This window comes from Sorex araneus, chromosome 6, assembly GCF_027595985.1.
Source record: "Sorex araneus isolate mSorAra2 chromosome 6, mSorAra2.pri, whole genome shotgun sequence".
NCBI classification, from domain to species: domain Eukaryota; kingdom Metazoa; phylum Chordata; class Mammalia; order Eulipotyphla; family Soricidae; genus Sorex; species Sorex araneus.
The window spans coordinates 15,460,035-15,472,015 of record NC_073307.1 but is presented as its reverse complement, the minus strand read 5'-3'; the positions used below and the strand labels follow the sequence as shown (position 1 = coordinate 15,472,015).

Genomic DNA, 11,981 nt, shown 5'->3' with positions numbered 1-11,981 from the left:
AGCCGGGAGGTGTTTTCTTATTCCTGGGCTATCCTGGGTCCCTTCCTCAGAGGCGCAGGCCCAAGTGTGGAACTTTTCTTGCAGAGAACGTTGCCTTGGTGTTCTGGAACCCGAGGTCACAGCAGACTAACAGGCATCTAACTTCCTTCAGGTTCCACACCTCGGGGCCTGGGGAGGTTAGCACAGTGGGGGAAGGCATTGGCCTTGCTTGCGGCTGACCACATTCAATCCCCGGCACCCCATACGGTCCCCCAAGCCCCGCCAGGAGTGATCCCTGAGCACAGAGCCAAGAGTCAACTCTAAGCACAGCTGGGTGTGACCCAAACACCCTCACCTCCCAAAATACACATCTATTGGAGGCGTTGGTGGTATTGTGGTTAGCATAGCTGCCTTCCAAAATACACATTTACTGACTCATTCATCAAAATGATGGGAAGATCCAGGGTCCTTTTTATTTTATTTTTTTATGAGAGAGTAAGGGCCGAGAAGTAACTCTGGATATCTCAATGGTGTGTCTTTGCATGCAAGAGGCTGGTTCGATCCCCAGCACAGAGCTAGGTATGTCCCCAAACCAAACAAAATCAATTGCTCATAGGTTTAGCTCAGTGATACAGCATTGGCTTTGCCTATCAGCCCGGTATTTAATCCCTGGCAGCACGCATACACACACACTTACATATCACGATCACGAAATCCCGTTAATCACCGATTTCTCGGGCGGGCTCAATAGCATCTCATTTCGTCCTTTCCCTGAGATCTTAGAAGTCTATCTCGACGGGGCCCTCCTAAGGATGTTGCACTGGGGGCTCTTCAGGGTCAGGGGAATGAGATCCAGCTTGTTACTGGATTTTGCATATGAATACACCATGGGAAGCTTGCAAGGCTGTCCCGTGTGGACAGGAAACTCTCAGAAGATGGCCAGTTTCTCCCAGAAGGAGAAGTAGGCTAAAGATATCACGTGGCTGAAAAGCGGCCACGCGCTTCTGAGAGCTTGCTTTTAAGTCTCTCTCTGGATGTTGGCCGCTGATGGGATTACACACAGGTGGGTTCCTCTAATGGTACCTTCATGCCTGAGGCCTGTCCGAACGTGTGGAGAGGGGCCTCCAGCATGGCTGTGGCTAGGTTCTGGTGGTCTTCAGCCGCCGGGAGCTCTGCTCGGGGTGGGGAGGGAAGCTGGAGCCCATCCCCTCCGAGGGGCCCCGGGGAAGACAGCCAGGCATACGGGCAAGAGACACTTATATATACACACTTAAAAGGGACTTGAAAGGCTACCAATGTCTGTCTTGCTATAGAGCTGCAGTGGGCAAGCATCCAAGACACAGCTCCAGTTCAGGAAATGATGTGACGCCAGACAAACATGAAATCAGGGGCTGAAACGCCTCTCAGCCCAGGGGGCCTATTGGAATCCATCTCAAAGATGATTTCCGGGGGGAGGGGGCAGAGAAACAGCACAGTGGGTAGTGCACTTGCCTTGCATGCAATAGACCCAGGTTCGATCCCCAGCATCTCATATGGTCCCCTGTGCCCCGCCAGGAGTGTTCCCTGAGCAACATGCCAGGTGTAGCCCTGAGTACCACCAGGTGTGACCCCCAAAATAAACAAACCCAATGTGACATGTGTTTTCTTCAGCATTTCAACTGGGTGCTGCTTCTTCAGTTGAGCATCAGATGAAGTAGGTTTATGCTTAGAGGCCTCCGTGTCCAGAAGTCCCTTTTCCGCAGATTCAGGACCCCACGTATGAGAAGCACGCACTCTCCCACGGAGCCACGTCCCTGCTCTGAAGCTTAATGCTCATTACAGCTTAATGCTCATTCTAAGAGGCGCATGGACGCATCCTCGGGCACAGAGGACCCATGAATCCAAACTACTTACTCCCAGGGAGCTGGTTAGTAGGCCCATTGGACAGATGGGAAAATGAGTCCTTGCATTGACTTTCTTTACTTTGGTGTTGTTGATCTTGCTCTTCTCTGCCAAGCACATAGTTTAATTTGCCTAAATTAAACCTAAGTAGGTTTGTGCCTGGGCATCAGCGAGGGTCACTTGATTAGCGGGATACAGACAGGCTGAGAGATCAGCCGAGGAATCTTAAAGACGGACAAACCACAAAACTTGGGTTCCCAAAGGAACTGAAACAGTTCCTTTTGGAAACATAATGAGAGCTTTGAGTGGCGGCCAATACACCGACATATTCTTTCAGCATTACTTACTCTGATTCAACATTGTCATGTCACACTGACCGAAGGCTCAGCAGCTCCAGACAGGGCACTTCCTGCCCCATATAAAAATACTTTCCAGCGAGCCCAGAAACCAGGTACCCCATGAGGTACGTTCTCCATTATCAAAATCCTCGCTGCTTCAACTGTGACCCCACATGGGGCCACATAAAGATGGCGGGAACGAAAAATCTAGAAAGATCTGGAAAAGGTTTCTAAACATGCAACGACCAACAATTAATTCAAAACCAACAGCATCATGAACCCGAAGTGTTTCTGGCAGCGCCCACTGAGGCTGTATTTCCCAGTCAACAGTGGACAAGGTTTATACAGCCAGGTGCAAATGGAGATCGTGAGGCTGAGTAATTGACCAACGTCACCCGAGAAGCGAATGGAAGGACTCGGAATCAGAACTTTCACACCTCCCAGTCCCTGCCCTGACGCTCTGTGCTCCACTGCTTGCATCCCTGATGAATAATGATGCACTTAAGAGATCCCCAACATCGATGATTTGTTTGAAGGAATCTATGATAAAGCATTCGTCTTGGCCTAATAAACTCAACTCGCAGAGAACAAACCAAGCTCAATAAAAATCTTTCTATGACCAGGAAGTTGAAATTGAGGTTGCCTAAGGCCATCTGGATCAGCCTATTCCCATACTGACAGTATTCCCTGCCTCTGCCAGGTAATACTTTTTTTTCCTCATACAAAGACAGTGATAGCACAGCGGTAGGGCGTTTGCCTTATAAGAAGCCAACCCAAGTTCGATTTCTCCACCCCTCTCGGAGAGCCTGGCAAGCTACCAAGAATATCTCACCCGCACGGCAGAGCCTGGCAAGCTACCCGTGGCGTATTCAATATGCCAAAAACAGTAACAAGAAGTCTCAAAATGGAGATGTTACTGGTGCCCGCTCGAGCGAATCGATGAGCAATGGGATGACAGTGACAGCGACAGTGATATGAAGACAGGGACCACACACATATCAAAAGACATTCCAGTATGAATCAATAATTCATTTGTAATAGTCAGTATGATCTTTTAACACAATGGGACTCAAGAAAGAATTGACAAATGCTGACTTCTGGGGGGAAAAGATTCTCCTTCCCAATTTTTGTGCAGATAAAATAAACTACTGATAATCTTGTAAAAGTACTGCTGGTTAACTGAATATACACCTAAGAAACTGGGGCTGGAAAGACAGTCCAGTGGGTAAGACACTTGCCTTGCATGCAGCCTACCCAAGTTCGACCCCTGGCACCATATATGTAGCCCAGAACAAAAAATAAAAACAAATAAAAATTATAAGACTTATGGCTTGTTCATAAAATAGTATTTTGAATGCATTTGGGGAGTGTATGTCAAGTTGAAATAGTCTCATTTGTTCTATTTGGTTTTGGGCCACCCCAGTGGTGCTAAGGGCTTACTCCTGGCTCTGTACTCAGGGATCACTCCTGGCAGGGCTCAGGAACACTGTGGAGTGCCAGGACCCAAGCTGGCTGCGTGCAAGGCAAGCTCTTTACCCACTGTACTATCTCTTCATCCACACTCCCCGCCAAATTTTTAAAGGCAAAATTTGCTATTTAATTAGTGTTTTTCTTTTCTAGAATACAGCTAATACTATACTGAATAAGACATAAAAAGTTGTTAGAAACTCCTTTACCCTTAACACGTGGTATAAAGCAATATTTCTCAACCTTTTTCCAAGGGCCCCTGGTAAGCTTGTTCCTTCCTGGGCGTCCCCGCCCTGTCCAGCCAGCTGGCCCTCTAATCTAGCACGATGGCCCCATCTGTGTGCCTAGATTACCTTGTGTGTCCAGTGGGGGCCAAACAGCCCCCAGCTGAGAACTGCTGGTATAACGTACACCCCATAAAAGCAGCTTCCGGCTATGTTTGTGTTGATCCAAAGGAATGAGAAGCTTCTGGGAAACAGCACTAATGTGTGAACAAAGAAAACGCAAGCAGGACACAAAAGCTACCTCTCTTAGAGACTCCGAGAAGGAAAAAAATATTTATTAGGCCCAGAATCCCAGACGACCCGGGATTATTCGGATGACATGCAGAATCTGAAGGCTAGGAAGGATAATCCACGAAGTCTCTACGAAGGGTCTCGGTCCCCACTGAGGCACAGGAGAGCGGCTGCGGGATCAGAGGCGAGAGCCACCCTCCCCCGCGGCCGCCGTTAGAGAACCAGGTAGACGATGGTGTCCCCGATATCCGCCCGCAGGCCGTTCTCCGTGAGGTGGACCTTCTTGCTCGGGAGGTCCACGTGGAAGACCGCGTGCTCCGTGATGGGCGTCTTCTCCGCGTGCTCGCTGCCCAGGACAGGAACTCGCCGCGGCCCCAACAGGGGGTCATCGAAGCGCATCAGCTTCACTTTGGAGAGGTCTGCCGAGAAAGAGACGACCCGTGAGCAGGTGACACTGGCGGTCCCTCCCACCAGGGCCCGAGCCGGGCACTCTTGTCCCGAACACCCCGCTGAGTATGACTTTCACCCGGTCACTCGACGGAACCCGATCCCCCAAAGCAAAGCTGCACCCCACAGGCTTGCATCTGCTCTCAGCCGTCCCCCGGATGGTGATTTCTGCAGGACTCGTCTCCTGATGTCCTGGCCCAGAGGAGCGACTGCTTCATGGTCTCTCAAATCACTTTTTGGGGGAGGGTGATGGGGTCAGGGTGTTGGGGATCATCCCCTGCAGTGATCAAGGGTCACTCATGACCCTGCTCAAGGGACCACATTGGTGCCGGGATTCAAACCCGTGGGGGCCTCATGCAAGCAAGTGCCTTCCCCACTGTACTATCTCTCCAGCCCTCTCATCACTTCCGTTATACTTCAATAAACCATTTTTCAGGATATTAAAAAAAAAAAGTCTAAAACTTCTTTCTTCCCGGGGGGCTGGAGCAATAGCACAGCGGGTAGGGCGTTTGCCTTGCTCTCAGCCGACCCGGGTTCGATTCCCAGCATCCCATATGGTCCCCTGAGCACCACCAGGAGTAATTTCTGAATGCAGAGCCAGGAGTAACCCCTGTGCATTGCCAGGTGTGACCCAAAAAAGCAAAAAAAAAAAAAAAAAAAAAAAGTAAAAACAGGAGCTGGAGCGATAGCACAGCGGGTAGGGCGTTTGCCTTGCACGGGGCCGACCCGGGTTCGATTCCCAGCACTCCACATGGTCCCCCGAGCACCGCCAGGAGTTATTTATGAGTGCAGAGCCAAGAGTTAATCCAGGTGTGACCCCCCCACACACAAAAAAAGCAAATAAATTAATTAAAAAAAAAAAACTTTTCTCTTCCCGGAACACATGAGAATTCAAGAGCTGAAGCTGGAGAGTGAGGACAGCGGGTAGAACGCCTGCCCTGCATGTGGCTGACCCGGACTCCATCCCTGGGTCCCACATGGTCCCCAGGCACTGCCGGGAATGATCCCTGAGCACAGAGCCAAGAGCACACTTGGTGAGCGTCACCAGGAGTGACCCCAAACAAGGAAAATAAATAAAATGAAAGAGTTGCAGCGTTTTTACTTTTTTGAAAGATACTTTCAGAGAATTACTACCTAAGAGAAATAGCATTACCAGTTCCTTGTTCTGCTCAAAGGATGAAATTGTGTGTATCAACGAGGGGGTGAGAGACAAGGAGAGATGGAAAAGTGGGAGGGCGGGGTCCTCCCACTGAGAAATTTTTTTTTTTAATGAATCACCGTGAGGTACCGTTACAGACTTACAAACTTTCGTGCTTACGTTTCAGTCATACAATGATCGAGCACAGCACCCTTCCCTGCACCAGTGCCCGTTCTCCACCACCAATGGCCCCAGTGTCCCACTGGGGAATTTCTGTCCCACGAATGTATCTATGATCCAACAACTGAGCCCTTATTTCAGCCCGGGGCCAGAGAGGCAGTGGGCAGCTCAGGCACTCGCCTTGCACGCGGCTGACCCAGGTTCAATCCCCGGCACCAGCTAGTTTCCGAAGCACCCCCAGAAATCTGAGCACTGCCGGGTGTGCCCCCAAACGACAACAACAATAATAAAATTCCTGCAATTCCCAGACATCCTCACATCAAATGGCGTTATCTTATCTCTAGGGAAATACCCTCCACGGCAACAGACGCTGACTGTGGGTCCCTGGCCCCTACCACGCCAGCAGCGGCTCACACTGGAACACGGTCTCACTACACGAGTCGCAGCGCGGGCTCCAGTGTGAGCTGAGCCAGTGTGGCTGCTCCCCAGGAACAGAGGTGACGCTCCGAACCCTTCCCTGGGCCTTCCTGAGCAGGTCACCGGGTGGCCCGTGAGTGCGGACCCCCTGATGTCGCCTCCAGAGCACGAGGCTGAGCCTGAGCGGGGGGAGGTGAGGGGCGGGGGTGCACGGGCGGCTCGGCGGGGAGGGCTCGAGGTTTAGGGTGCGGGCCTTGAGGCTCACAGAGCAGTTGCTTGTGCCGAGCATGAAGGCAAACCCCGCCTCAGGGCCTGCAGACGGCAATTAGACTGCGGGGAGGAGCAGACGCGACCACGACAAAGGACTCGAGTCCCTTCAGCACCAAGGACACACACTCGGGTGAACGCAAACAGCTCTGAAGGCAGTGACAAACCTGCCAGCAGAGTTCACGTACAAGGCCCTTACTACAGCCACACGCACGTGTGTGTGTGTGTGTGTGTGTGTGTGTGTGTGTGTGTCTGTCTGTCTGTCTGTCTCTGTCTATCTCTCCCCCACCCCCCCTCCCAGACCATCCCCATCACGCTGAGCAATTCTGAACCCAATCATTCCCAAGAAGCCCTTAACAGGGGCCGGAGCGGTAGCATAGCAGGTAGGCATTTGCCTTGCATGCGGCCAACCCGGGTTCGATCCCCGGCATCCCATATGGCCCCCCAAGCACCACCAGGAATAACTCCTGAGTGCAAAGCCAGGAGTAACCCCTGAGCATCGCTGGGTGTGACCCAAAAAAAGGAAGAAAAAAAAAAAGCCCTTAACAGTCAAGCTTCTAAGCAACAAAACACCTTTGCTTTGACGTTCCACCAGGTTGTTCGTTACTGCCAAGAGGTTCTGGGTGCTTTCTCGGTGCCGTTACTAGCCTTTCTCACCCCACACCTCTCTCATCATCGAAAGTACTGAAATCTAGGTCCGCAACTAGACATGATCTCAGGCTCTTTGCGGAAAGAAGAGCATGCGCATGATCTTGGGTCTCTGAGGGTGGGTAATGTGCAATGGAGCCTTCCACCTTTGAGTTAGGAGTTCGCATGGGGCATGGGTGGGGAGTGATTTCGGGGCATCATCACCCAGTCTGGCCTTTGGGGGGGGGGGGCATTCTAGCCCGTTCCTCCTGAACCTATCATCGACCTCCACATAACTGGCACTAATTAGTGGTGTGCCGGCTCCCGCAGGGAGCAGACTGAGGAGCGTGAGATTAATTTCCCTCCTTCCCCGTCTCAGACCCAGTATTCTAAGCCCCCTCGGAGACCAAAGCCCCCGAAGGGCTTTCAGAAGAGACCTCAAGGTTAGAGGCTTCTGCAGACACCGGAGGAATTTCAATTCGAACTCCTCCTAACATTTCCATCTTCTAGAATCCGCAGCAGCCCCTCCCGGCACCAACCGCAGGCCCTTGACAGCAATATTACTCACAGCTGCATGCCGAAGGATGGGAGAGTGACGCCAGTGAGAGGCTCCGTGAGAAAAGACAAGAGATGGGGAACAGAATTCAGGACGATCCTAAAGAACTCAGCGCTCTGTCCCAGCACATGGAACGGGGGGCGGGTTTAACTGTGCATTTTGGGGGCTGGAGGGATTGTACTGCGGGTAAGGCGCTTGCCTTGCACATGGCCGACCTGGGTTCGATCCCCAAGTAGTACATATAGTCTCTGCACCACCGGGAGGAACCCTGAGCACCTCAGGGGTAGCCCTCCTCAGACGAACACAAGAAAATAAGATGAATGGGGCTGGAGCAATAGCACAGCGGGTAGGGCATTTGCCTTGCACGCAGCCGACCCGGGTTCGATTCCCAGCATCCCATATGATCCCCTGAGCACCGCCAGGAGTGATTCCTGAGTGCAGAGCCAGGAGTAGCCCCTGTGTATCGCCAGGTGTGACCCAAAAAGCAAAAAAAAAAAAAGAAAAGAAGATGAATGAATGAACTCGTGTCGGCCCCATGAAAGGCGCCAAACTCCCTCTCCACTGTGTTGCCGCTCTGGCCCCAAGCCCTGTTTGTCTTTAAGAAAATTATATATGTTCCATCATCTGACACTGAATTGAATCTTTTTTTTTTTTTTTTTTTTTTTTTGCTTTTTGGGTCACACTCAGCAGTGCTCAGGGGTTATTCCTGGCTCTGCTCTCAGGAATTACTCCTGGCGGTGCTCAGGGGACCATATGGATGCTGGGGATCGAACCCGGGTCGGCCACGTGCAAAGCAAACGCCCTCCCCGCTGTGCTATTGCTCCGGCCCCAGAATTTCTTAAAATGTCTCTAAACAATCAAAGCCTGAGTCCTCACATACTGCGGGCACAGAATGAAAACAAGGATCCGTGTCTCCGGCGGCTGCTAATCTGCACCTTCCCCCTAAGCTCTCGAGAGCTGGAGGCCTGAAACAAACCTTCTGACCCCAGCGGAACAGTCGCACCGTGTCCTCAACTGCAAATGTGATCGGCCCTCAGCTGCCCCTCCTTAGAGTATTAACACACTGTTCTAGCTCAGTCCCCTGCTCCTTCGTGACATCCCCACCCTGCCAGCCTGCCCCAGCCCCCTTGGACACACGGGCAAACATTTCCACTTTTCCAGATCTTAGACGTGGTGGCCTCATAAGACATCCACGGGACGTAGTAAGCGACTTCAAGAGAACAGAAAATGCACGGCAGAATAAAAACATGTTTGCGTGGTGAAAAATACGTGGCGGGAAGGGCTGAGCTTTGGATTGGGTCCGCTGGTTTGTGTTCGAGGGCGACACCTGGCAGTGCTGGCGGGCTGCGCCCAGGTGCTTGGGGGGTGACGTCTGGGGGGCGCAGGGCACCGGGCAGCGCCAGGGACGGGCCTGGCCTCCGGCACGCGGTGCCCAAGCTCAGCCCCTTGACTCCCGCGCAGGCAAAGGGCTACTTTCAGTTTCCTGTTAATGAAACATTGTCACCTGAAGAGCAGTTCCATGAGTTAGGTCAGGTCAGAGCTTCAGAAATCCTTTCGGAAAAATGTTACCACTGTATCACTGTCATCCCTGTTCGTTGATTTACTCGAGCGGGCACCAGTAACATCTCCATTCGTCCCAGCCCTGGGATTTTAGCAGCCTCTCCTTACTCGTCCTTCCCAACGATTGGAGGCTCTTTCAGTGTCGGGGAATGAGACCTGTTATTATTACTGTATCTGGCATATCAAATACGCCACGGGTAGCTTGCCAGGCTCTCCAGAGGTGTATATACTCTCTGTGATTTGTTGCCTACTGTCTGAACTCCATCAAATATGGTGTGGTGACTATGGAAAATAGGTAGGAAGTGTCTGGAAAGCAGCCTGGAGAGTGTCGGCAGTTGGGTAGTGGAGGTCGGCTGCAGGGGCTGGGTCCCTTGGGGTGGGGAGGGTCCTCACTCGCCCCCCCTTGGGGCGCCCCGAGTGAAAACAGCCTGGCGCGAAGTCTGAAAAATGTTATACTGATAAAATGTGGCCCAATCAGTCCATGGTTGCCATCAAGAAGTGAGAGATAATGTAAACAAGGGAATCCCAACATTGATGTTTACACAATTGGGGGGACGGGGTGGAGGGAATACAGACAAACACTAACTTCCTTCACACTCGGCTCAATTAACAGCCTGGCTGAATGAAAATTTAAAAGCTCCAAATGATTATACTAAGCCTAATCATATACAATCTAAGCTTGCTCTTGACAAGAAATTTAAGTTGGGCCTGGAGCAAGAGTACAGTGGGTAGGACACTTGTTTTATACACAGCACCCCATACGATCCCCTGAGCACCACCAGGAGACCAGGAGTCACCCTTGAGTGCAGAGCAGGGAGTAACCCAAGAGCACTGCTGGGTGTGGCCCCAAAACAAACAAATTAGGGGCTGGAGCAATAGCACAGCGGGTAGGGTGTTTGCCTTGCAGGCAGCTGACCCGGATTCGATTCCCAGCATCCCATATGGTCCCCTGAGCACCGCCAGGAGTGATTCCTGAGTGCAGAGCCAGGAGTAACCCCTGAGCATCGCCGGGTGTGACCCAAAAAGAAAAAAAAAGAACTTAAGATTACTTACATATTTTGCCTGAAGGCACATTATTTAAAAGAAAGTTAATTTGGAAGTGGAAATATCTGAATTTGAACCCCAGCTCCTTAAGTCCAGCAGTCACGCACACACCCCAAAGCCAGTTAAAAATTTAACTCCAGCCGTATTTTTCTCTTTTATTTTTGCTTTTTGGATCACACCCGGCAATGCACAGAGGTTATTCCTGGCGGTGCTCAGGGGATCATATGGGATGCTGGGAATCGAACCTGGGTCGGCCACGTGCAAGGCAAACACCCTACCCGCTGTACTATCGCTCCAGCCCCAAACTCCAGCTGTATTGAATGCCTGGAACAAATCATCTCGAACAGCTCTGTAAACCACAGTGTTTATAAAAAGTGTAAGGGGAAAATTTATATATGTAGGCCTTACCGATTCCATGTGAACTTCAAAATATGTTAACACAGAATTGCTTTAAAAGTTTTTTTTTTAATGGGTGGGAGGTAGAGGGTGATGGGAGGGAACCTGGGGACACTGGTGCTGGGAAATGTACTGGTGGAGGGATGGTGTTGGAATACTGTATGACTGAAATCCAGTCATGAACAGCTTTGTAAGGGTCTATCACCGTGATTCAATAAGAAAGTTTTTTAAAAATGTTTTATTAATGACAGGTGAGACATGATCATTACCATAGCAATATCCAAGTATAAAATAAAATTTAGTGTAATATACTTTAGATTCCAGAGCTAGAAACATATATATGTGAATGAGAATAGTCATTTTATTATATTGGATTAAATAGCTTTAATTTTCTTAGTTACATAAGTCAAAATCATATAGCAGGGGCTGGAGAGATGGCACAGCGGGTAGGGCGTTTGCTTTGCACGCGGCCGACCCGGGTTCAAGTCCCAGCATCCCATATGGTCCCCTGAGCATGGTCAGGGGTAATTCCTGAGTGCAGAGCCAGGAGTAACCCCTGTGCATCGCCAGGTGTGACCCAAAAAGCAAAAAAAAAAAAAAAAAAAAAATCATATAGCAATCCATAATTGGCCCTTACTGATTTCCGATCATTTTATTTGCTCGTTATTAAAGTTTTGTTGGAATAAGCCACGTAGAGTCACTGTGCGTAGGGGGGCAGGTTGGGACTGGGAGGGAAACTGGGGGTACTGACGGAGGAAAGGTCACACCAGTGGTGTTGGGACACTAAATGCAAATGCCTGGAACAACTGTGTAATGAACAACTTTGAAAATCATGGTGTTTTTTCAATGGAATACTGTAAAACTATGCATCTATTCTAGGAGAGATGAAGTCATGAAATTTGCTTATAAATGGATAGACATGGAGAGTATCATGGTAAGTGAAATGAGTCAGAAAGAGAGGGACAGACATAGAAGGACTGCACTCATTTGTGGAGTATAAAATAACACAACATGAGGCTGACACCCAAGAACAGTAGATACAAGGGCCAGGAAGATTGCCTCATAGCTGGAAGCCTGCTTCATGAGCGGAGGGAGAAGGCAGATGGAAAGAGAAAGGACCATTAAGAAAATGATGGCTGGAGGAATCAGTCGAATGGGAGATGTGTGCC

General features: G+C 50.4%; 1 protein-coding gene across 2 annotated transcripts in view; it reads right to left on the bottom strand.

Moving 5' to 3' along the window:
* Positions 1 to 4,208: 4,208 nt before the first annotated feature.
* Positions 4,209 to 11,981, bottom strand: part of LARS1 (leucyl-tRNA synthetase 1) — a 68,528-nt gene continuing 60,755 nt past the window's right edge. For both annotated transcript variants that reach the window (XM_055142990.1, XM_055142988.1), the window contains exon 32: positions 4,209 to 4,599. In XM_055142990.1, coding sequence (XP_054998965.1) covers positions 4,394 to 4,599 — 206 coding nt within the window. In that variant the 3' untranslated portion in view covers positions 4,209 to 4,393. The remainder of the gene's footprint in view (positions 4,600 to 11,981) is intronic.